Genomic DNA, 26,936 nt, shown 5'->3' on the forward strand with positions numbered 1-26,936 from the left:
ACACTACACACACACACACACACACACACAGCACACACACACACACACACACACACACAACACACACACAGCACACACTCACACACACACACACACACACACACACACACATCACTGAGAACACTGAAAAGGCTCAAAAAGACTTAAATTTAACACAACTGAACGACAGATCCAGTCTCTGTGCTGTGACGGTTGGGCCGTTAAAGGATTAGACACATTGTAAAAAAACAAACATAAGAGGCGAGTAGAGTCAAAGGTTATAATTCAACAGTGTATTTGGGTGGGAGGGGGCTCTCTTTGAGGCGTGAATGAAGGTCTCATTCACAGAGTTAGAGATGAATGCTTTACTATGTTGACAGCAGTAAACACACATGACATTCACATCTTAGTGTTGGTGATCCCCCTTAGAAGGCAGGTGTTAGGCATGTGGAGGTGAAGTCACATCTCTTTAAGGTCTTTTCTTTTTTAAATTGAAATTATGAACAAACAAAACTATCCGACTTTTAACTGCTTGAAAACTAAATCTAAAACCAAATTTGACTAAGGAGTGTAACCGCTACTGGCATACTTCGTCCTGTGTTCCGCAGGTTTCCAGGGTCAGGTTTGTGGCGCAACAGCGCCATCTGCTGCTCACATCCAGAAACAGTAGCCCTGACGTCGCACCTGACCTGCAGAAACCTGAGTTTTCTGTTTTCAGTCAGTTGACAGCGTCTCCCATAAGAGTAAAAGGTGCCATGATCCTAAAGCTAGGCAATGCGTTGAGTAATTTAAGAAAAAAACAAACTAAATGACAGTAAAATGTCAGAGAGAAAACGAATGTTTTGGTGTTGAATTAGTTCATGTATTTGGCTACGTTAACCAATTTGCCTGAACGCTGCTCCATTTATATATTTGAAAATGAAACGCAGAAAATATGCCGACATGTTTTCAAGGCAACAAGCAATAACATACATTTTCTTCTGTGAATTCAAATTCAGCATCTTCACAGGCAACATGTGAGAATGAGAAATGTACTCTGCTAAAATCTTTGACATATTTCACCTTGGTACAGCATTAATTACACCATTTAGCCTCCTCATTTTATTGACCTATACTGACTGTTTCAATAACCAGCTGCAACAGGCCACCTAAAAAAAGGCGACTTGACAAGTTGATGGCTAACACAGTCACCTAACATGCTGCACCCAGGTGGAATACACCTTTAGCTCTAACGGGGTTAATTTGGTTTGCTCGATATTCCCTTTATCATTAAAAACATTCATAAAACCATAAATACAGACAGACACTCAGACAACACAGGCGTCCATTATAACAACAGCGGCCTGCACATCATTAACTGAATACACAAACTGAAAAAAAATTTGAGTTTATCTCACTTAAGCCTGACTTTCTAGTTTCCTTTCGATCACCGCTTCCTGCTCTCCTCCATCACACAAGTTAAAAGGTTCCTCCGCCCGAGCTCTGGGGCGGATGTTACTCCCGACTGTTCTAATTATTCCCACTGATGTCTTGTTGACTACGAGTGGGAGGAAGAAAAATCGGAGACTCGGAAGAACCCAGTGTTGTTAAGAGTCCAAAGCGAGGGTGCGCAACACAGGTGGTGTGTTTTCAAAGCCCTCTTTTCTCTTTCTCAAAGTCATCCTCTGTTAGAGGATTCTCAGGCCAAATGGAAACAAGCTTTAAATGCCAACTTGAAGCTGCAGGTTGGGTCTGACCTGATCTCCTCTCTGGATTTAAAAGCCAAAGTTATGTAGTGATGCTTGAAGGACTGAAATGATTATCATTAAATAAGGCCACGTGTATGAGGACAACACACATAAAGTACATGTGAAAATCAAAGGACGTTGGTTCAGAAAGTGTTTTTGAAAGTACAAATGGAGTGCAATTTCTCTCAGAAGGCACAGTCTGGCATCGATTGGCACGTTCCAGCTCGGTTCAGTTGAGCTGAGATTGGGCCCGGTGTGGTACCAGGCCGGTTTGGACCAGTCATGGACCAGTTTGATGCAGTCTATTTCTGCTGCTGCTGCTTGAGGCTCTCAAGCAGGATTCGCTTGTGGGCGGAGTCGTGCACTCCCGCCTCCTCCAGGTCCTCCTCAGTGATGTCACTGGAAAAAGGAGGGGAAAAAAAAGGGAATCTAATGATGAAGAACTGCTTTCATTTTTATTTATTGTTGCATTATGAGAGGAAATAAAAGCCTAGATCTTCATGTACCTGAGGAACTCCAAATCGTCCCAGCCGTTGTGTAGAAGACCCTGCTCATACCGCTCCAGGCCCAGCCTCTGCAGCCACTCGCCCACTGACGATTCCCCCACAGACAGAGATGAGCTACTGCTGCCCCAAAGTGCCTGCGGAGGAGAAATGCAATGCAGGAGCCACTAAATGCAGGAGCCACATCCGCCACATCATTTATGCTAACAACATTACTAAGAGCTTAAGACTGCCTCTACTTTTCTTCACTCTAATAAGGTGACACATCTTACAGTAAAAGGCTTTGATATTTAACATCAAAGTTGAAGATATTCGTGTTTTTGTGAGAAACTGCACAAAACCTGGAGTCACCTGAAAGAAAACTACGCAAAAATCACAGCATTGCTTCTTCCAGCCTCTGAAACTGTTTTACACTGAACAGAATTACTTCCCATGAACTGCTTACCTCCTCAGGCATATCCTCTGCTATACTTTCTGTGATGGGATTTCTAGGTGGGAAGGTGCGGCAGGCATCCAGACCTAAACCCATCGGCTGCCCTCTGAGAGGAGGCGGTGCTGAGGGGGCACGAGGAGGCTGTCCAGGAAACTCACTGTCACTCAGTGTCTTTGCCATCTGGAGCACAGAGCACGACTGGTCGTCTAGCGCCCCTGCTCCAACTCCTCCTCGCCTGAAAGCATCTCCGTGGGCAGCGGAGCCAGCTGCGGGGATCCTGACCTCAGCCAGGTCGGGGTAAAGGGAGCGAGGTTTGGTGAAGGGGGCCTCGGGAACCATCTCCAGGGCTCCCTTTGGTAGAGGAGGTGGGGGGAAGTCAGGAGGAGGTCGATTCAGTGTGCTTCCAACACCTCCTCCCTGTGCCCCAACAACACAAGCACCTCCATCGTCTTCTGAGGAGCTCTCCTCGCTAATGGCACGAACCTGTCTGCGTGGGTGAGGGGGCCCCGAGGCTGCGCCGGGGGGTTTGGAACGCGCCCCGGCAGAGGGAGGAGGGGGTTTAGCTGCCTGGGGGTTGGCTGAGGTAGGAGAGGGCAGAAGCTCAGGTGAAACGGCTGCAGCTGACTGGTTGGGAACGCCCTCCAGGATGTAGTAGGCAGGATTATTGTAGCTGTTCTTGCTGATGGATGGATCGCTGTCTGATCCGTCCTGTTTAGGTCTTCATTATAAACACAGAAACTGTTGTAAAAACTCTTTTCATCTGCACACATCAACAATGCATCAGACGATCTAACCTAACGTGATAGTTAAGTGTTAAGTGAAAGTGTCTGTCATGAGTACCTTGCAGCGGTCTCCTCCTTGCTGTTCCTTTCTCCCTCTTCACTGACCTTTCCCAGCTCTCCGAGGGGCTTACGAATCACAGATGGCCTGTTTTCAAAACACATCGTAACAAGTCAGCAGGCGGGACAAGAGAGAAGTCACGACAGTTTCAGGACATTCCTAACACGATGTTTGCAGGATGTTCGAATAGATAAACGTACAAATGGAGAGACTGCACCCTACAGGTGTGTCTAGTTGCCATTCTGACTCAATGTTATAGCGTGTGACACAGCGGACTATCAAAATGTGCGAGGTCTGTTGACACCATCTTTTGTTGTTGAGGGCAAACTCTTCTAATAACTAATGTTCAATAACTAATGAATGTTGTTTAAAGGTGCCGTAGCGGTACTTCTGAAGACTGCATAAAGATTCATAGAAAACATAAAAGACCAAATTTTATAGTAAACAAAACAAAAACATGAACACGTGGTTTAAAATGTGTTTTGTGTCGTACTCAAGTCACACTGTGCAGGATAATCAAGCATCATCTTTATCAGTGTTTTTTTTAAATGCAGATATTCAATATAACACATAAATACATCTAAATAGAAATAAATACCAGGCCACCTACACACTGCACGTACAGTATTTGCTCGGGTGTGGAATCCCATGCACCGAAGCTCCTGGCGCACATTTTGTATCATGATGGTAATGCCAGAGGAAGTGTAGAGTTCTGAGTCAGCAAAGTGTGTGTTTTATGCACTCTGTGCCTCAACACTTGGGGACGTGCTCTGTAACTCTGTCACTGGTCTGAGTTGCTGTGGATTCTAAAAACATCCCCACCACCCTGATCGCCAGTGTTAGGGTAAGCGGTCACACGAGCTGTCTAAGTAAACACAGGGTTTCCCGATCTAGGTACCAGCACGTTCACATGAAAAGGTTCATGTTGGCAACATCTGACCAGTCCCACTGATTATTGTACCAGCAGCTGAGTGGCTGATTTTGCAAGGAGTAAACTATAATATGATAAATCAGGAAAAGCACCAAATATGTGTGCGTGCTATAAATCTTTTGGCCAGTAATGCTTTAAAAGAGGTTTAGCCTATTTGAAGGAAGGAAGAAAAGCCTCAATCATTAAGGAGAATCTGATGGGTTATAATCGAGTGTTTTTTAAAATAAGGTGCAAATTTGCATGAGACAGTTTTAGTTGTTAATCTTTCAGCTGCAGACTTCAGACACTATTACAAATCTTGATACCATCCTATTATCTACACACAGAAGTGTGAGAGCTCTTTCAGGATTAGTGATGCAACTAGATCTGTCAGCAAGTGGTGATTTTATACCTGTTGATCTATAATCGGTGCAAGTCACCCACTCAAGAAGAAACCCACTCAAGGTTAACCCTGAAGTTACCCGGCTCAGCTGTTCAAATGCATTCATCAACAAACTCACAAAAAGACCTGACTGCTACGACTCAATCCCTTAAGGTATTTAAGCATCGATATTTAGGTACATGCCAGCACATCATCAACATACGCTATACAGAAAAATCCCCACTGACGTGTGGGAACTCTAAATAAAAATCAAGTGCAAAAAAAGGAGAGTGTACTGACTTCACATACTCATGCCCCGATCTGCATACCACAGCAGATTTCCCTTTAGGTCCACTCGTCTCATCCTTATCCACGCTGATCCACTCTGAAACACAGCAACAAAATCAGTTTTAGAACTAAACGTGACATGCTTGTAACCTTAGATCCATCACTTCCTGTCTGCAAATTTGAAAACATGCAGGCAGGAACTGTTCAAGTGATGGATGCAGCAAGCTTGAAAGACATTTAGTATCTCCTCTCTTTGTAGGTAATTGGTGTTAAGGTGTAAAGTGCATTACCGTACAATCGCTCCCTGGTTCCCATTCTTTCAGAAGGGACTCTGACCCTCATTGACCCTCGGATATTTCCTGTTTCCTCCCCACGGTGAGACAGGTAGGTGTGGAACTGTTGTGCTGTGCTGCCAATCATCGACTTCAGAGCCAACACGCACTCGCCTAAAAAGAGTGGGGGAGATTTGTTAGATTCCAGCAAACTAGATTCCCTTTAAACTTCAAAGAACCACAAGCACAGACAATCTTTATACCGTAGGACTCGTATCCATCCAGTGATTTCACTGTTAGCAAGAGATGCTGATCCTGCAGGTACTCGATCTCTGACAGAAGAGGTTTGAGTGTTGTTAACTGCTTGTTGGACCAGCCCACGCGCAGGAAGTTCACGTTATCGCTGCTCTGACTGTCGTTCTCGTAACTCTTCTTAAACTCTAAGAGACAGAGAGAAAGACAGAGAGAGAGATGCAGGGACGAGAGGAAGGGGAAGAGGATAAAGGGAAGACGGTGGGGAAAAGAGCGGGGTGAGGATTCAGGTACCCATTGCATTTTAATTTAAAAGTACATGGTGGACAGGTGGCAGGGGTACAACACAGGTGAAAAATGGATTTTATGGATTCTAGTTTAAAGGTAATACTGACTGCCTGAGACCAGGAGGGAGGGAGAAAGATACAAATAAGAAGAAGCAAAAACATTTTTATTGCATCCATTCTGGGTCACGTTGCTTTACTGCAACTCCTTCTGTCAGACTGCTCATTATATTTATGTCTATGAGCATGAAAGAGTCACTGCAAAGGTGCAATCACATTCACCTCACCTTCTAGACAAGTGGAGTAAAACTCAATGAAGAACTTGGTCCTGCTCGCCGTCTTTACTATGGCCTCAATGCTCTCGAACTCGATGTAGGCCTGCTCTGAAGACTTTGGCAAACCTGTGCAGAAGTATGTGGACAGGAGGGAGGAGGAAGATGGAAAGAGGAGGAAAGATCTGTGTGGGTTGTGCAGACAGGCATGTATTTAATCACTCACTTTTAAATGTTACTTGTTGAACACGGAGCGCTTAAATAACATGAACAATAACAATAATGAACTCCAAAAAGATTGTGGGAGGAAGAAAAGCCAGATAAAGTGAGACCAGGAAGTAGAGGAAGTGACAGAAAGGAAACAAAATTAAATTTGTACCTTTTTTGGAGACAAACTGGGAGGTCACGCCCACCTCAAATGTAGCAAATACAGGGGAATGATCACTGGTCACAACATCATCTGTACAGCCTGGCAAACCAAACAAACAAACAAAAATAAACAACAACTTTAATTTCTGTCCACTTAGCATTATGAGGTGAAATTATGAAGGTTTTCTTCTTCTGATGATCCTCACCATAGGAGTTGCAGACTATGTGTGTTTCTGGGTAAGACTTCCACAGAATCCTGTCGCACCACGATGGAACATTAGTCCTCATCTGGGACAGACGGAAAAGCAGAATTATCAGGACGAGGCACAAGAACAGAAAGAATTTATCAGAGGTGGCTCTGACGTAAGAAAGGGAACGTACCCCTGTGGCCTTCTGCTTCTGCCAGACATACGTATCTCTTGAGCCTCGTTCGTAACGGTAGGTGGGCGGAAACGAGATTTCTTCCTCCGCTGCACGCAAAGAGACACACATCCACTTCAGTAAAGGTTCGAAGTTTAGCATTTCATAACAATATTTATAATTGTGATATAACAGCAGGTGCGATTCACAGTATTTATGACCCCGGGTTAGCAATCATGACCAAGTTCTCAGTAATCGGTTGGTATTTAAGGATTTATTACATGGCATCATGGATCACTGGACAACATTGCAGGGCAACGGCTGATTTTTAGTTACCTACTAAAACAAATAATCCCGGTGATATCACACACTGATCACAGTGTTAGTGCAGACTTCATTGCACTGAGTTAAGATTAAATAATGTTTAAAAGTGAAAAAGGCTTCAGCAGTGAATGACTTGAATTACTCACTTCAGAAGATAAAACAAGTCCACACACCCACTCTATTGTTTGGATTAATCATTAACATTAAAAAAGGGTCCAAGTTCAATTCCAGTGTAGTAAATGTCAGCAAACAGCCAACGTCGGTTCACTTTCTCAGTAAAAATCATAATTATCCAACTTTGTTTAACTCCACATTCTCCCCCCTGGTTACACCCCTCCTGCAGTGGCTCTGTGCCCCACCACGAGGGCACAGCCCACAGTTTAAGAACCGCTGAAGTCTGGAAAGAAAAACCAGAGCTGATGGTGAACTATTCAAGGAACAACAAGAGTGCTGAGCAGGTGCTTTTGGTAAGTGTGAGTCATCCCTTCGGTTGTGTTTATAAGACCACTGAAACTCTGCTTTAAGGACAGCAGTCTTTTGTCAATGTTGACTTTTCACTGGTATTACTGTTATATTTCTGTACACTGAAACACATCCTGCTCTGACTCGTGAGGATATTCATAACCAGCACTAACCAAAGCGTAAAAACACTTTATTCTTCTCTCTCTCCAGGTTGAGCTGGTCCACTTTGAGCAGGGGGTCAAACTCCTTCCTATTAATGTAGTTTAAAATCTCCTGCACACGCAAACACACACGCAAAAAACAGGGTCAGACAGAAAAGTTTCATCCACGTTTTGGAGGCTGCCTGTATTTATTTCTGCTTCACCTGTATGTCCATATCCAGCCTGTAGTTAAGGTCTCCCAGCCAAAAGAGGTGCGTGAAGCGCAGCGAAATGTCAAAGGAGCTCAGCTGTTTGTCTCCCAGTGAAAGCAGCCGCAGGATATCAAGGTAGTTCTGGTTCCTCCTGCAGAGGTCAAAGGTCACACGTAAGAAGACATTTAAACAAGCTTTCACCAAATTATAATGAAAAACCAAACCAAGTTTACACTTATGGCAAACAGAAAGCACAGCCTCTTTCAATTACTATGATGAATTATTAGATTATGAATATTACCCAGCGTCATTATTGATTTGACAAGAAAGACAAAATGCAGAAACTATGTGTGAAAAACAAAGCATCTCTGATTCTGAAGCTTGTGGAGCCAATTTTAGCAGCAATGAACTTGCAGTAATTGTGTTTGTATGATTGTACATGTATACGCTCATCTCTTTAAGGTCCTGCCACAGTATTCAAGTTAGGTTGAGGTCTAGACTTTGACTGGGACATCGCAGCACCTTCATTCTTCTCTTTTTCAGCTGTTCTGTTGAAGATTTGCTGCTGTGTTTGGGATTTTGTCCTGTGTTCTAAAATAAATAATCAGAGTGTAACATGTCATCTAAGGTTGTATTTACCTGATTCTAAGACGTGCTGAGGACCGGATGATTTTTTTGAATTATTTCCTGATATAAAACCTTAGAATTAAAAGGGGGTGTGGTTTCTTTTGCTTTAGGATTTCTCTGTTGTTGATATTGAGAGGTTTAAAATAAAAAAAATAAATTAAAAAAAATAAGAGCGTTTTGGGCACCTGGCAATCTTTTCATTCCCTGATGTCAAGTGACAGTTGACAAAGCCAAACGACGTCCCATTGAACATGAAAGACACGCCCACTGCTCCTTTGTTACCTAGAAACCATAAAATCAAACATTAAATCAAAATACAGCAAATTAGGTGCAATTACAAGCATTACTTAACAGAAACTTTTAAAGGATCACCGGGGATCTGGCTGTGATCAGTTTTATATTAAAATATGAGAAACAATGAACGGCTCCAGTTTGCTGAGCTGAAGGAAATCTGTGTTTTTTTCTCTTATGAGTTCAAGATTTTTGTGAAAGTTTAGATTTTGATTCACATTTTCTTACTAATACAAGTCCCACATTTTTTAATCAACTAACAAGTGATTCAGTCATGAACACTGCTCAAGGAGGCCATTGTTAAGACAGGAAATCAGAGCTATTTCCTCCTACATTTGAAGCAGGAAGCAAGACATAGGAAGGAATAGCAAAGACGGAATACAGAGTAGAGCCGTTACCCAGGGTATTGGCGATGCCCGTCTTGACACTGGACATCCCAACGTGGCTTATCCGGTTCTCGTGTTCAGGTTTCACCAACACAGCAAGTTTTATGTTCCACAGAGTCTGCACGGCGATCTGCAGACGAGAACGAGACACAATGAGGAACCTACAGTCATCATTCCTGTTTTCGCACCATGCAGAAATAGCCTTTTTTCCCCCTCGTCTTCAGTTTTTTTCCCCTTCAAACAGGGTCATTTTTATGCAAACCGCAAAAACTTCTGCTTGTATAGAGACAGTCCTATACTTAGCTCTATATTTGTTACAGGAACTAAAGTGTGGAGAGGATAAAGGAAAGTTGTGTAACCTCAAAAATAACTCTGTTTTTTAAGGTTTTGAAATTATTGTATTTTTTACAGGAATTTTTTTATAACTATGCATTACAATAAAACAAAAGTTTTAAAATGTTTCTTTTCTCATATTAGTCAAACATAAAAATGCAGTTCTGAAAAAACGATCAGACAAGAACTAATGTGGGAAATTTGTCTTTTTCTAAACATGATGACATTGGCATAATAAAAAAAAAAAAATCAACTTTTTTTCATTCAAGTACAACAACAGCACTTGGTCAGTTTAGTAGTTAAAGCAGCTTGGTCGCCTGAGGGTTATCCGCAACACCTCCTTATGTTCTTCATACACATTCATCAAGCCATAAACAGTTGGCTTTCTTTCCTTACCGGCTTATAATCCAGTTCTGTCTGTTCTTTCAGCAGGGCGCGCAGTGACTCCACCCACTCCCGATCGCACACTGAATTTTCCTGGCTGCCAAACACATACAGGTCATGAGGGATGGTGACGGTCATCTCGTCCAGTGTCTTCCCGAGACCACGACACAAAACCCACGAGGCCACGTTTTTGGGTGCAGGTACAGAACCTAAAACGACAGGAAAAAAGGTCAAACTGTTTCCTTTCTCGTTGAACATTTTCAGATGTATTTGTAGCCATTAAGGCGAGTCATTCAGTGTGACTAACCCATATTCCAGGTGCCTATGAAGATGGAGATCATGTCTGGCTCGTCCTGGTTGGAATGCTTGTTCTTCATCAGCTGCAGCAGCTGGCAGAACGCCTCCCGTTTCTGGCACAAACACACATCAGTGAGCGGATGGGAGCTATCAGCTATCAGGGAGCCACTGATAGCCGTCATTCTGAAGTTCCTCTGAACATCTTTATATTCTATACACTTACCAACCACGTCACTGGTTACACTCTGCTAATAATACCAGCTTGGACCCCCTCTTGCTTACACAACTGACTCAATTCTTTATTCTTCTCTTTTTCAAACTATTATTTCTAAACCCTAGAGATGGGTTCGTGGGGGAAAATCCCAGCAGATCATCAGTTTCTGAAACACCCAGATCTGGCAACAATAATCATGCCATGTTCAAACTCACTTAAATCACCTTTCTATCTTGCTCTGATGCTCACTTTGAACTTCAGCAGGTTGTGATTATCATATCTACATGTATAAATACTCTGAGTTTCTGCCACATGATTGGCTGATTATATATTTGTATTAACAAACAGCTAAACGGGTGCACATTACAACATTACAGCAAATCTGATTATGTACTCAGGCAGAAAAGGGATATGAGAGAGTATTTCTGCCTTAGTTTGAAGGCTGCATGTTAACTGTAAGTTGTCTGCAACAGTGAATAGCTGTAAAATAGCAGTTTTATGTGTCCATTTGTTTCTTGTGTGCAGACCTTGGCACTAGCAAAGATGAAGTCTTTCCTCTGGCTCTTATCCTTCTCCTTCTCAAACACAATGCCCAGTTTATTCTGCACCCGCTGAGACTTGATCAGCTGACGTACTGAAAGACACAGAGGCGAACGGACAGCGGGTTAGAGATGGGAAGTTGCAGATAAATTCAGGGGAAAAAGGTCATGTAACAGATTTGGAGGGTTAAAGGAGGTTCAAGTTGGATGGCGAGATTAAAATCCTATAATGGACATACTTTTTTCTGTGTGAATGGTGTCCCATCCTTACTTTTGTCATGTGTGTAGGTGATCCAGTCCTCTTGATTGTCCTTCACCTTCTTCATTACTACCAGCCTTCCTCCCTCTACGTCCACAGACAGCGTGTACTTTTGACTCTTTCCGATCTTCGTCAGCTCCGCCAGGTAAACGTCGAGCTTCACCTGCAATGAGCCACGGGAGAAAGTTTAAACTCACTTAAACGCACACTGAGCATGCTTCTGTAAACCCTATGTGTCTACTGAGATAATCTACCCTCCACCAGGGGTCTCTAAAACGAAGCACGGAGCAGTATTAGATCTACTTTAGTCATACGCAGCCTCGAAGATGAGAAAACGCATGAATAAAATGTTGATGATCATAGTAAATATCCAAATTCTGGTTTTAGATTCATATCCACAAAGAGAGATGATCTGATTCTATTCATAGAGAAACTTTCTTTCACACATCAGTTATCTGGGGCAATTTGAGGATCAGTGTAATGCCCAAGGACACTTCAGCAGACAGACTGGAGGAACTGAGAAAGACAGCCACCAAACTGCCAACCTCCTTTAGCAACACACCAGCTTCTTCGCACACGCACTTTTTTTGATGTATAGGTCTTACTAAGAACCGCAAGACTGGAAAAAAGTTTAAACAGATGCCGTACACTCACTCTTACTCTGAGTCACTGAGTGCTTCTGTGTTTGGGTGTCACAAGGCGGATCAGACGCCGCATCTCCTTAGCGTAGCACTTGTGTGCAACAGGAAACTACTGAAAGGATGTCGCCACAGAGAACGCAGGCTTAGCCAACAGCCAATATTTCAATCAAGCATCTCTCGACTCATCTCTCAACTCTGTGTCACCTCCTTCCCCCACGTCCTCCCTGACATTTTTTTCCTTCTACCCTTTTCACACTTAGTTCACCACTTTTCTCAAAGTGAAAGCCATTTATATCATCTTAACGTGTTCCTTTTTTTCCTTTTCTCAGTCTTCCTTCAGCATTAACATTTGCACTCCATGCAGCTGGTACTTTTCATAATAAAACTATTACAGTCTTATACACAGCACATCAAAACTGCCTCACTTAAATTCATGCTTTTACAAGGAAATGTGATAAAATGCTGCGACAGTGATGACGTAAGCTGGAAATGCATTTCAAAAACATTCTTTTGGCCTCACATCACATCTGCTGCTAAAATTCCTGTGCTGAGAAATGCATGACTTTTTAGCCTATTTTACTTCAGTTTATGCCATCTGTCATATTAAATACCACTGCCTGACAATAACATTTCAGAAATTAAATACAGAAAATAAATCTCAGGGTTTTCTACATACAAAAAAAGAAAGAAAGAAAAAGATTGCTTAAAAAGATGCTTACCCAAATTGGCAGAAGGGAGCTTTAATGTCCACAGAGCAATTTGACTTCAAGGGCAATACTTAATTTCATTTGCCATGATATTGACCTACATCACATTGCAGTGAGACAGCCGGTAATGAAGTACAGTATGTAGGCGTGCATGTTTGGTGGATGTCGGTGCATACCTCGAAGGCCTGCACAGGAATGGATTTGCTGTGACGCATGGAGTGCAGAGGAGGGGGGGAGCATGGAGAGGTCAAACTCATGTCCTGTAGAGCTTTCAGGGCCTGAGGGGTATCAGAAAGAGGCAAACACGCAGGTGGAGAAACAATTAATTTAAAGAACAGAATAAAAAGAGAGTTGGAGGATAAGAATAAGGTACAAAAAAAAAAAGAAAAAAAAGAAAAGAAAACTGTAACATTTTGACTCTCAGGGTTTGTGTCAGCATGGAAAAGGTTTCCTATTTCCTGGATGTGATCTAACAGGAGCAGGGAAGGTGGAACCAGTATCATCGTCTGGACATGTAGCCTTACTACATTGAGGCCATTTCCTCCCGAGCCAGTGAAAGCCCCCCCCTCAAGTGAAGACAAAGTAGAACACAGTGCACCTTGTAAACAGGAGGTTTAATTTATCATTAGTATTATTATTCTCTTCTGGCTCTTTATAATGTGAAACGAAGGCATCATCCTTAAAACGAGTCTCGAACCTTGTGTTTGTAATATAAATAAGGGTCATTCTGAACTGTGAATCATGGACAGTTACTCTAGCCGACTCCAAGAATAACAACAGTAACCTGAACATGAGCGTATTGGGTCCACTTTTCTACTTGTAAAGTCTCAGACTCTCATTAACACATCAGGTCTTTGCTGACTTGTAGGGCTTCTAAAGGGAAGTCGAGCGATATCCCAACCCTGTCTCTTTCCTTCTGCGTGGTTTATATGTGCTGTATGTAAAAGCCTCAAAAGGAGAGAACGTCACGTGTTGCGCTACAAGCACACCCTGCAGGGCTTCTAGACAGATGATCCATCATATGGAGAGGGTTATCTAAACAAACCATCTCCAAACTACTAGACTAAGTACATAGAGAAAATAGAAAGTAAGGTGAGAGCACACCAATCTTCACACTCGGTGCTCACTTTTTCATTTAGATTTTTTACTCTAATCTCAACTACAAAGCAATAAAGTTGCATGACTTCATCTGGCACCACTGAACTCTACTGTGCTGACAAGCTTTTGTTTACAGATTGCAGAAACACCTGTCAGAGGACTCAGAGCCGTGGCAGATCCTGCTACTGTACCACATTTTTTCCTGATGACTCACAAAGTGAAAACAATAGCCGCCACGTTGTCCATCACAGCTGTTAAATGTGCCGTCTGTGCATACCTTCTTTTCTATGGAGGACAGCAGGTCTTTGAGAATTGCCAACTTGGTCACAAGGTTCTCCAGTTCCTGGTCTCCACCCTGATTCACTGACTGATGGAGACAAAAAAAACAACAACATTAGAGTCCATGTAATCCGCAAAAAGAGTGCATGTAAAAAGAGCAGCCTTAAAACTGCACAGCAAACACACTTACTCATATACAGAGCAGTCTTAAGGCTATTCAGTCTAAACCAGCCTAAAATCTGTTTTTATTCAAATTTTAGTCAAACTCATTGTCAGTCCTTGCTTGATGACTAAAGTGACTCCTGAACTTCAAATCAAGGATTTTGCTGGGCCACTAATCGGCTCTACTCTCTCTCCAACCACACGAAAATGTTTTTAATTACAAAGAATAACACATGCATGCAAAATCAGATTATATATTTTATTTGCCTGTTCTGTATACAGAAGCTTTCCTTAATACCAAGTTTCTAGCAGGAGCGCTACAGGGATATTTAAAGGACATCATGACTCACACTCTATCTTCTCTGAAACGAAGCGTAAAGCCCACCACAAGCGAGCAATCCTCAACTTTACGGGTTGGCAAATATAATAATTTTAGCTATGATCTGGAAGAAGGGCTTTAATAACAACACTGTTAAGTGTTAAGAAGTTACCAAGGCTTTTACATGTGTGTGATAAAGTAAGGGAAAAAATAATAAAATCACCGCGTGTAACAGTTTGTTATGGGATATAGGATAATAAAAAGAAGGGTAAGATTCTGCGATTGCGCAAACAAAGACACACACAACCACACACTTTTAAAAAAAGCGAAGAGTACCTGTACCTGTTGGATCATTTTGGAGACCATGAAAGCGCTTTGCTGATCAAACACTTTAGACAGGATCTCCAGGCCTGACAGAACTTTATCCACCTCTCTATTTGAGGGAGCAGAGAGAGATTCATATATTTACCTCACAGCTTCTTTCTGCACTTATGTCTTCATACAGTAACATTTCTGAAATCAAGCTGATTTCCTGTGGATCATCACAGTGTTTAAACGTGCAAAAAAACCCCCAAAAAACCCTAGAGCTGATTTAAGGAAGCAGATAGCTCTGTGGGCCGAGAGGTGTGAATCTTTGGCAGTCAGTCAATCAGGAAACCGACAGAATATAACACTACATAATGTACAATGCTTCACAAGTTTATTAGACCACCACTAATGTAAGGTTTATGCCACAGATGCCCTAAATTAATTACACTCATAATCACCAAAATCATTTTTGTGTGTCTTTTAATGCACAACCCACCAGTCTGTACAAGCTCTTTAATTATAATGATATTTTTAAATAACAAAATGCAAAACAAAACAAAAAGAGGAACAGCTATTAAGTGCATTATTATTTTTAATGCCAAATTACAGATAACAGTGTTTTTTTGCAATCTTATATTTGATTAATTTCTGACTTTTTCAGGTCTCTGTGCTCAAATTTGGGTATAAAAAGGGAATTCAGTGTGTTACTTGCCTATTAAATACCAGTATGATTTGCAGTTTTAAATTCGTTTTGACAGCTTTCTAAAATATTGCACATGTACAAATGTGCTGCTGCTTACCCATTAAGGCGTTTGCAGGAGGCCACTAGTGTCTTGTTGAGATGAGGCAGGGATGAGGCCCCCTGTTTAACTGCTTCGAGGTCCAAAGCGTAGCTGCCCTTCAGATACTCGTGGGAGATGGTGCTCAGGCCATTAGCTGCTGGAGTACTAAAACATATTCAAAGAAACCATTTATAACCACCACATGAACATCATTTCCAAATGCTGGTATGTGTATGAGAATACAAGGAGGCTTCAAATAATAACGATGCATTAGTGATTTAAAGTCCAGGAAGGCACAGATGGTTTTGGTGTGTTCAGGGAAAAAAAAACAAAATAAAAAAGTTTAAGTGGCATTTATTTAAAGTGATTGAGAGAAAGCTAGACTCTTTGATGTGTCTCCTCTGGGCTCCATTTAGGGCTGGGTCATATCATACCGTTCACGGTAATACTGGTATAACGTTGGGCAACGATAAGAAAATGAAATATCGCGATAGAATATGGGTAAAACGCGCATGTGCAGTGCCTTTGTTTTCATACGCACATGGCGTAAAAAGCATGGCGGCGACGCAGAATGAGAAGGGCGAAAGCGGATCGTTAAATGAAATAGATGAACCAGAACTGGTTTGTAAAAATGCTGCAACTTCAGTGGTGTGGAACTGGTTTGGCTTTCATCTGTCAGATATACAACAAAGCACTATTTTTGGTAGAACGTGCTAGCGGGCCGTCGTTATTACCTTGTTTTTTGGAAAATACGGCACACTTAAAATCAATCCTTTGATTTTTCTGAAAATCGACAGTTCCCCTTATAATCCCGTGTGCCTTATGTATGAATTCTGGTTATGTTTACTGACCTCGAAACGATTTTATGTCGTACACGGCGCTCGAAAATCTGTCAAATGCTTTAGTACGACTTTGATTAATTTGATGGATTGTCGGAGCATTACGGCTATCGTAGGCAGGAGCCTGGCGGAGTGATACGTACTGTGCTTCAACATAATATTACCGTATTGCGTGTGTATAACCTTTTTTTAAGTTTTGTGGATATTATACATGGTTATGCTGATGATATGTCGGCCAATTTCCACTGGAAATGCCTTTTGGTTAAACTGTCAGCAAAGAATTTGCATTTGCACTGTTACATTTTTATATAACTTTAATGCACATAAAAGCTGCTTGTTTAAGTGAAAATACATTGATGGGGTTTTTTGCACTAATAAAGTTGTGGAGTTGTAAAGTAATTTGTCTCGTGTCAATTATATATCGTGATAAATATTTTTGGCCGCATCGCCCTTCTCTAGCTTCATTTTCTGTTTTTTTTAAACAACAGATTAGGTGAGAGGTATAAAGTAGCGGTGAAAGAACAGTAATACAAACAGGAAACCAATGTAGGACGCAAGCTGCAGTGGAACAAAGGCCAAGAATTACTTATTTCTATCTATACCTGTGGGTAGAAGGGAGAGCTTCAAGACGGGCCTGTAAATTTCCACATTTTGTCTTTTATAAATTAACACCTACTGCAGCTTTGACAATGGGCTACACATTTTATACACACGTGTTCTCCACTGCCTTGGGCAAAGTTGCACCATAGTAATTCTGTAAAGGCATGACATAAGCATGAAAACATTTTGGGACCTACTTAGAGCTTTTTACCGTTCAGTTTTCTGTCTGCCATTTTTCTTGATTTTGTTTATTTGCTCTGTAGTATTACATTGATGCATTTACTGCTAGAAGTCACACAGAGCTTTTTAAAGTTCCAGGTGATACTTAAAAAAAAAAGAATAGTTGCTAAATCTGCAGATGCTCCACACCCCTTGGAAAGGAAAATAAAAACGGACGTCACAGTTTGCCAGAAGTAGGATGAGTGTGTGCGCCCGTCGGCGAGAGAGTTGGCATCTGTGTAGTCGCGACTTTGTTTTTTTTTTTTTGTTTTTTTTAAAAGAGTCACATACTTCCTCTGAGCTAAATTATGCCCGCCTGAACACTCATGGACACCCTGGACCACGTGAACTGGCAAAGAGCCAACCTATAAAAAATAAAACACCTTTTACAGACTAATTTTCAGCATTTACAACCCTTTCATACGATCCACACCATGGCTTCCATGTAAGCTATATTTTGCTGTACCACGCAAAGTCCCTGAGGATTTTTAAAGGACATGCATGTGTGCTCCCTTTACTTCCTCTAAACTGTAATGCATTTTATGCTAATTTTGCATTGTTGATTTCCTTCTATGGCAGCTCGAGAGAGAACAACTAAAAGAACTGAAAGGAAGATATTGTTTCACTGGCTGACACTTTAACCAAGGTTAGGTAATGCATAAGTTTGTTACTTCACCAACTGTTGTGTGAAGTGGTTTGGTTCCCACTGAAAAAACTGTAAAAGTGTATTTATTTGTCACATAAGGGAAATGTCAAAAATAGTGCGCATTAGTAGTATTATTAACTGACAGGGATTTGAAATGTACGCGTCTGTGTGCGCCCGACAACTAGAGCCCGCACCTCATCAAAGCCGCACACCATCCGTGAACGGCGTGGTTTCTAGCAGGATGTGGTTTACCTTCTTAATGCAGACAGAGAGGAAGTATGTGTTAATGAGCGTGCATGAAGTTGTGTGAACGAGTGCTTTTAATAGTTGATAATCTGTGTGCGCGTGCGTGTGTAGCCATATAAACTGGAACAAACAAAGTCACTGAGTAACGTGTGTGTTCATATCACCATAATAACGCTTCCTTATTATTTTTGTGAGCATGTGTGAGATTATGTGATTTTCAATACGTCTGTGACATAATTCATAATGAAGCGACATACTTCCCCTGTGTGACTTCCGTGACTTCCGAGTGACGCGGTTGGTGGTTGCAGGTAGTTTGTGATTAAGCTCCCTACAGTTATAAACAGGGCACAATCAGATGTTTCTCTCTGTGGACTTTGTACCTGTCTGTGGGTGTGTCTGGTCCAGGGGGAGTGGAGGTGGAGGAAGAGCGAGGGGGGAGGGGCGGCTTCTCATCCTCTCCATCTACCAGTCAGAAGTACACAGAAGGTCACGGTTAACATGCGATGACGAGGACACCCCATCTGGGCATGTGTGTTTGCGTTAGCTCTGAAATTACCGGAATAGTCCCTGTCGTCACTGACAGCTGTCTCCTCTCTCTCCACGGGGTAAAGCAGGGTGGTGACCAGACCCTGGCTGGGCTGCAGGTACAATGACACCAGCTCTGGCAGAGTCTTAAACCGCTTAGGCTGCACGCCCTGAGAGGTCTGAGAGCGCGAGGAAGGAAGGGAAACAAGAGACAGATGCATTAAGTTCATCCAAACACCGTGGCTACAAGAAGTCACATTGCCCAACCTTCTGGTAGCCTCCATTGTTCCACAATGAATGTTTTGTAAGCAATTGCAGCCCTGTAGGCTAAATATAATTCAAACCAGGAAGAAGCCACAAACTCAATCGGATAAATTAAAATGAGACTTTTCAGCGTCACAGCTGAAGACCCCAAAACTCATACAGCAGTGAGACAAGACAGCTGTGCTGTGGCCACATGATTCGAAGCCCTGTGTTGTGTTTCGCGTGTGTGAGGTTGCTGGTAGCTGGTATTCACAGCTGTTGAGCACAAGGCACAAAGACCCTGCTGTTGGTGTGTGTGTGTAAGAGAGGGAGCTCAGAGCCAACGAAAGCATCTCTGCCTGCCAGCTGCTGCTGAAAGCACGAGTGTGAGAGTGTCTTTACTGTACCTGCACTGCCAGAAAACCTTCGTCATCTGGTAATATCCTGTATGTGTGGACGTGCTTCTGAAACCTACAGGCAAAGAAAGAGAGAGTAAAAAGAAGTCAGGGGAGCTGAATCAAAGAGAGGACAAGGGCAGAAAGTGGCAGCAAATGAAGTGGAAATAAAACACAGGTGGACGCAGAAGTACAGAGAATTTTTTCTATTTTTTATGACTCTACGTAAATTTGAATATCTTTATTTTCAGTTCACACACACACACACACACACACACACACACACACACACACACACACACACACACACACACACACACACACCACTGTACTCGACCTTAGTGGACAGCATGTGTGATTGTATGCATGGGAGTGAGGAGGGTTTAGACGGCGTAGCTTAAACCTGTTGCTGTCTGTCACAGTGAGCATGCTTTATACTTACAGTAGCATGGTACAGTAAAGCAGAGCTGAGTGTTTGTACATCATAAAGTATTGACAACAGTTAAAAGCAAAACTAAAATGGAGTAGACGTCAGAATCTAAATGATAAATGAAAGTACGCCTCTGTTGCATTAAACCACTGCAAATCAGACTGATTTGACTGAACCTCAGGCTCCTTTTTCTCCCCCATCAACCAATCACAGATCAATGTTCTGACACTGCGGCTGGCCCAGGCGTGACTACACGCCCACAGCCACAAGCTAAAGCTTAATGATTTTCATGCCTGTGCTTCTGCCGGTCCAGTGGACCGACCGCAAAATTTTTGATTTGCCAAGCAAACATTGTGGTTTTTGATTCATTCGTGTTCTCAGTTCAGAAGTTTCGAAGTTTCCAGCCTAACACCCAAGTCTTTTTTTTTTTTTAAACTTCTGCTTCAACACCACGCTTATTTACAGTATGCCTGTGTGTGTATAAATGGAGGGAGGGATAAATCCATGTTGGGAATTCAACACCCAGCTGCTTTTCCGGCTTTTCCAGGTCAGTGTGCTGCAGGAGCTAAAACACGGACTGGATTAAAATATAAAATGATCTCAACAACAATGTATAAGAAAGTTAAAAACTAAACTTTTTGTTTGGTGATGCTTCTCACATCCTTCTCAGATCACCATGGAAATGGTTTTGATCATGACCAGATCCCAACGAGAGTCACAGTCTGCTTGAGCTGTTGAATGTTTAACTTGGTTATTAAATAGCATTTGTAGGAAAATGATTGGGCCTGTATTGAACTTTTAATGGCATCTTAAAACAAATCATTTTGGGAGCTTCATCATTGTCATGCTGCAGAATTAACTAGTGATTTTTGATTTGCACTTGCAAAATCACTATTATTTTAAACCTCTGGACTTGGTTGTTAAATAAGCGATTTAACTTTTGTCTCACAACAAGAGAGTCCTGGTTTGAACCTGGCAGGACTGTCCTGTGTGTATTTTGCATGATTTCATGCTTGTGCAGGCGTTTACTAGGACACTCATATTCTCCCGTTTATAAAAACAAAAACAAAAAAAAAAACTAGGTTAACGCTGCTTATCACGGAGCAGGAAGCTCTCGTAAAAGAGCTTCTTTATCTCACTTCACTTCCTGGTCAAAAAATAAAAAATAATATAAACACTCCATTTAAGATAGACTTTAGTAAAAACAGATTATTTTACACACAAGCGGAAAAATGCAAAGCTACTCTAGTAATATCCAAAAATTTTTAAATTTAGGCGCTGAAAAGGAGCAAAATGTTGAACCGAGCACAAGTTCCCACGTTGACCGAATTCATAAACAGCGCATTGTTTTGCAAATTGTTGCAAATAATAGCTCCATATCAGCTCAAACTAATGGGACCAGATAAATATTTGCTCCTCTAAAAATCAAACCCACATTCAATCCTGTCACATTTTAAACACAATAGCATGAAGACCGAGTGGCACAAAATCCATACGCAAGCGTCACTGCAGTGTACAATGTGTTTGTGTGCCTCTGTGTGTTTGTTTTCCTGTTGGCAGCTGATGAGATTCTCTGCAGGTCTGTGAAGTAAATACTATTGTTTCAGCGGCCGTAAAGTTAACAGAGGGGAAGGGGTCAGAGAAAGAGAGTGAGGGTTGTCGTGGGCCAGAGATAGACTCACAGTATACAGCTTATGAGTGTTGTCAACAATGGCCTGTGTGAAAGGATAAGGACTACCCTACTGGCTCACTCTGTTCTGTTAGTTTAGAGGGAAACCTCTTCTAAGAATATACACAGCGTGAATCTGTCTTCAAAGCTCAAACAGAAGCCTATCTTGGCAAAACCCAACTAGGTTTTCCTTGAAATACAACAATCAAAAGCTAAGATTACTCCTGACAGCCTTCTCCGTCCTTGTCGTCACGTACTACCAAAAGTGCAAGAGGGCATTCCTGAACAAGCACAGTAAATACTGTGTGTATTACTGCACTACAGTGTGACTTACACTGACGATTCATTTCCTGCTATCACTGTATTGCTAACAATAGCACTATGGAGACGTTGTTTTTGATTAAGACACTTCATGGAGCATGTGATTAGCAGAAAAAAAATATCTGCATAGAAATATTTGGTATGAGCACAAACAATAGATATATGCATACTGCTTTTTTCCCCCCTTCATGTATTTGGCAGGCATGTTGCTGCAGCCAACTTGGGAAATTACCATCGCTCTTCTGGATTTAGAAGAGCAATGAATTTAGATTTAGGGTTTAGCCTCAGTCTCTTCTGTCTGATCACGTGACCGCTAAATACATAATTAATACCCATTCATGCACCGCAGCCCTGAACTGCCAAACAGAGACGTATGTGAGAATGCGAATGTCCCACTCATTCACTTAGGACATTAAATAGCCTTTAACCTGCCAGCTAGCTACTGGAAAGTCTGTGTCATGTCCAGTTGCCCCCATGTGAGAAAAGTGGAAGTAATACTGCGGTCAATTCACAGCTAGCGAGAGGGAAACATTCAATTCAATTCTGTTTTATTTATATAGCACCAATTCACAACAGCCACTTCAAAGCACTTTACAGTGTAAGGTGAAGAGCTTACGCGATTGAGAGAGAAACCCAACAATCAGATGACCGCCTATGAGTGAGCACTAATCAATAGTGGAAAAGAAAACCTCGCTTTTAACAGGAAGAGACTTCTGGCAGAATCAGGCTAAAGGAGGCTTCTCTCCTGAGAAGTGTCTGAGGCAGACCATCTCCTTTCCTTTCCACTGTTGCCAAGTGCTCACTCAAAGGATGCCGTATGATTGTTGGGGTTTTCCTGCTATTATTCTAGGGTCACTACCTTACAGCATAAAGCGGCTTGAGGCAAACGCAGTTGCAAGTCCACAAAGACATGCATGTTAGGCTACCTGTAGGTATGAATGTCTCTGTGACACCAATGTTAAAGACTGGGGTATGCCCCATCTCTCGCCGCATGTCAGCTGGGATTCGGCACCCACACTTTACTTTAACTGACTAAGCAGAAGAAAATTAATGGATAGATGAATGTGCGTAGCCATAGTTGGTAGTAATGGTAATGACAGTTCATTTGGCAATCAACATCAAGTACAAACTGATTACCATAGCAAAACAGAAAATACATGTGAAAGTGAACTTAAGTCTTGTTTTCTGAAGAAACTGACAAGCTAAATACATTTTATAGAAGAAGAAGATGTGGTTAAGGAGAAACGAGTCTCTTTCAGAGGGATTTTTCACTCAATGACAACTGACATAAGGACAGTAAAAACGAAACAGCAGATATTGTTTCAAATTACTTAGATAGACAATATCAGACTAAATGGGAAGGGATTCTCTGTGTACTGGAAAGAAGTTTAGAAAAAAAAAGGAGAATTTGAAAACTCTACAAAGAGCAAAACACACTTTCTACGTGAGGAATGTCTGCACACAAACTTGTACGTTTGAAATGCGCGCACACACACACACACACACAGGTACACAGAGGCATCCTGAACCCTGGCAAGTTAAGACGTGTTAAACTGATAGTAACGACCGTATTCCTGACAGCAAAAACAGAAAACAGCTGAGAGACAGGGACTAGCATGCACTCAAAACTATTAGCATATAAGCTCATCTCACTGCCGGCACCTTTCCCGTCTTATACAGAGTCTTAAAATGTGTAAGCCAATGATTTTACGGAACTGTGTGCTAATCATTGACAGCTTTAACATGCTACATTGGATTCGTACTGCATCCACGCAAATTAAAACATTCATAGCTCACAAATACTAAACACGAGTATTAAACTTGCATGCAGACACACAAAATCCAAAGTCACTATAAGAGGAAGTGAAAGGCTAATGCTTGGCTAACGAAAGTATCAAGAGTCAGCCAGTCGAAACAAGTGGAAACACTTCCTAAATGGACCGGGGTCTCCTAAGACCTCAAAAAGGAAGTGTGTGTGTCCCTGTCTATGAGTCACACGTCCGAGTTTGAAAAGACTTGAACATGTCGGGTAAAAAAAACAAACAAATCTTTGGTTTGTGCATTTCGTGGGTGTCCACTGTATATTCCACTGAAAGAAGTCACATTCGTACTCATTGGACTTTATTTTTAATTCTATATAATAGAATTTAAAGCACCATTTCAGTGGATTAAGTGGGGGGTATAGTGATCAGGTGAATGTGAGATAAAGAAAACATTGAGCGGATGTGCTTCACTCACATCAGCCCTCTGAGTGTCCAAAGTGGCACGCTGGCCCTGTGACAAAAAAAAGTGTGCCGTTCGATGGTTAAACCTTTCCACACATCTGCTGATTCACATTTTACTTCCTAGAAACGCTGGTTTACACAGCAGCGAGTGCAAAACTTGACAAAGGTGACAAATAAATGTCTTGTCTGACCATCGAATCGTTTTCTCTTTAGCTGGAGGCATTACTGGGAAACACCAAGTCATCCGTGTTCTCGAAAAGTGTGCCACTTCTTCTGGTTTTCCTAGCAGCACTGGTTCATCTCTGCGAGTGGCCTACAAGGGTGCTTTGCAAATAATGTTCAATTAATCAGTGCGATTCGCACTCACAATAACATTCACAGAGAAAATGCTTTACAGCAAATATGCTCCACCTTTATTTTAAATTGCACATTCATCTTCTTGTTTGTGGGTAATATATGCACATAATTAATGCTCAAGCTTGGGTTTCTTGGCAAGCAATGAATCGCAACAACTGTCACACTAGGAAAGCATAATTATTTAAAAGATATGTGTACATTTTGTCAAACTGCTTCTGACATTCCCGATTTGCACTCAGAATCAAATTACTTCTCTTTTTTGTTGTTGCTCATGTGAGTCATTGTATTCAAATACAAGGAATTTTTATTCTCGGATAGTCATCCGTCAAAGGCCTTCCTCTAAGCTGGAAAAAACCCTCCGACTTACCACTTGCTCTAATTACAGCCAACGTGGGAAACAACGGGCGTACAATGTCAACAATGAAAAGTTCATCTTTGAAGATTATAGCAGTTTCTGTTCGTGTTAGTGCCAATTCTTGCAGTAGCTGTCATTTGTCTCAACGGTACGGTAAACTGTGAAACTCTGTCATCTTATTTTTGTGTATCTGAAACCAAAACTTCTGGATTTAAAAACTGCATTCGCATTGTTTGTCTGTAATTTGCCTGGAAGTTGTTTTTCGTTTCGGAGATGAAACAAAGTCAGTACTGTGAAAGGTGAAAGGGGAGAGGAAGGGAGAGGTGGAGGCACTAATAAATCCGGAAACTAATGATGCATGGATGCGAGGAATGCTGTCGGTCACAGAGTGACCCACTGAATGACGAGCACAATTAGCGGTGACATATCTGACCTACTATACGCTTTTAAAAGAGATGTGAGAACGCATGACCATAGCAGCAATCAGTTTACATAACAAAAAAAATATTGCATTATATTGCTGCACTTTCCAAAAGCCCAAAAAGATATTTGATATTTTTGGTTGACATCACAGAGGAAGCACTATAAGCTGTGATTATTTGACTTGCTTACTTTAAAAGAAGTTAGTATTCAAATTTTTGTGGATTGAACAAGCTCACTGTTTCAATTCTTTTGCAGTCCATCAGCAGGTGATGTATATGAGCTGTATACTACATGTGTAAAAACTACACACCCAGGGATTCAGCATGGGGTAAACTTATCAGATAGGGGATGTAGGTGAAGTGAATGTCAGCGGCCTGATATTTCTCTGAACCTGAACAGTGTGTATTCTATGTGTGTGGCTGTAAGTCCTTTTAGTCATTTGTAGTTAAACACCCCTTTGCCATGGTTCATTTAACATTGCCTCAACCACTGTTGACACTGACAGCACTGTTCCTGCATCAGTTTCTCAGGTGAATGCACTGTTGTGTTACTGTTACACATGTAGGTGTTTGGTGGAAAAGTCCCCATTGTGTAATGAATGGGCAGTCTTTCGTCATTTATTTAACAAGGTGGCTGCCCTAACTTCCTCTAAGTACAGACGCTCTTAACTTTCCTTTGATATTGTGTCATTTCATGATATACTATATTATGTACAACTCCTCGGATAGGCCCATTCTTTCACCACATCTCCGACCTCAAATTAAAGCAAAGCTTCACCAGCCCATGCATGCTTATATTTACCTCCACGACCATTCAGTTTAATGCCACTGCTCACAGCCCGCAGGCTGATTGCAGCAGAGTCCTGTAAAAAGGGCGCTGCAGGCGACCACATCAGACACAAGACAGACAGGGACAGCCCTAAAGTTGTGTGCCATGCTGGGGTTTCACTGCAGGGCAGACAGGCAGTCTCTCTATCCCTGTCTTTGGCTTCCAGAAGAAAGTAAACAAACAACTTAACGCTTTGCTAGGCACACTTCAGCTACAGTTTGATCGCGTCTACAGCAGAAAAGTTAATGATGGAGTAAAAAAAAGAAAGAGAGGAGTTTATAAAGTTTGCAGAATTACAGAGAACACACCATGACCCCTTTTGGTCATGTGTGCTAGCTAAAGCCAAGGTAAACAAAGCACAACGAGGCCGACGAAGTTACTTACAGTACACACAAAGCGTAAGCCCCGTTGACACTCTCACTGTCCCGCACCAGGAAGCTCCCGTCTCTACCGGCTCGGGCAAGCAGCTCCTCGGCCGCCGCTCGACTCAGGTCCCGGTGATACCACATCGGCGGTGCGGGGCCCAACGGAGAAGCCCCACTGCCGCCGCCACCACCACCCCCGGCCATGGCCACAGCCCTTCCAACCGGGTTAAACTCAAGCTGCTTCCCGTCTCCTCCGAAAAAACTCCCAGCCCTCCTCCAGTATAGGAAAATGATCCAGCGAGAGAAGCGAAGAGAGCCAGAAAAGCAGCCGTTATTCCGACAGAAGGCAGGAGGCGCCACAGAAGCGACGGCGAGCACACAAGTTGTTAATTTGTTAAGTTATGCCGTTTGCGCCTGCTTCCTCAGTTCCTGAAAGGCTCACCGCCCTCCCCCTTCTCTTCCCAGTCCCACGGAAATCAGGGTATGTAAATCCACAGTGGAGACCAGGGAGCAACAGCAGGACGAAGTCGGTCAAGTCACCGTGGGGTCGGAAAAAAACATTTCCTTTCGGGCGTTTCAAAATAAAACAAATTGTGGGCGAATTTCCACTGCGT

At 42.2% G+C, this 26,936-nt stretch overlaps 1 protein-coding gene across 3 annotated transcripts; it reads right to left on the bottom strand.

Moving 5' to 3' along the window:
• Positions 1 to 81: 81 nt before the first annotated feature.
• Positions 82 to 26,878, bottom strand: inppl1a (inositol polyphosphate phosphatase-like 1a). Of its 3 annotated transcripts, none has more exons than XM_005933124.2 (27): positions 26,342 to 26,878; positions 19,362 to 19,425; positions 18,743 to 18,890; positions 18,567 to 18,648; positions 15,655 to 15,801; positions 14,882 to 14,978; positions 14,063 to 14,152; positions 12,864 to 12,965; positions 11,352 to 11,502; positions 11,069 to 11,175; positions 10,338 to 10,440; positions 10,043 to 10,239; positions 9,326 to 9,443; positions 8,822 to 8,918; positions 8,022 to 8,160; positions 7,831 to 7,930; positions 6,893 to 6,981; positions 6,718 to 6,799; positions 6,522 to 6,611; positions 6,158 to 6,271; positions 5,598 to 5,774; positions 5,353 to 5,508; positions 5,084 to 5,159; positions 3,483 to 3,569; positions 2,655 to 3,360; positions 2,213 to 2,346; positions 82 to 2,105 (listed from the first exon to the last, which is right to left on the bottom strand). In XM_005933124.2, exons 1-27 carry the CDS (start codon positions 26,524 to 26,526, stop codon positions 2,009 to 2,011), a joined length of 3,735 nt encoding a protein of 1,244 aa, XP_005933186.1. In that variant the 5' UTR covers positions 26,527 to 26,878; the 3' UTR covers positions 82 to 2,008. The 3 variants fall into 3 exon arrangements, with proteins under 3 accessions (XP_005933186.1, XP_005933185.1, XP_005933184.1); XM_005933123.3 differs by having other exon boundaries at positions 5,075 to 5,159; positions 14,888 to 14,978; positions 26,342 to 26,877; XM_005933122.2 differs by having other exon boundaries at positions 5,075 to 5,159; positions 26,342 to 26,877.
• Positions 26,879 to 26,936: the final 58 nt, after the last annotated feature.

The sequence above is a fragment of the Haplochromis burtoni genome, unplaced genomic scaffold (assembly GCF_018398535.1).
Source record: "Haplochromis burtoni strain Fernald_Lab_line unplaced genomic scaffold, NCSU_Asbu1 Contig_160, whole genome shotgun sequence".
NCBI lineage: Eukaryota > Metazoa > Chordata > Actinopteri > Cichliformes > Cichlidae > Haplochromis > Haplochromis burtoni.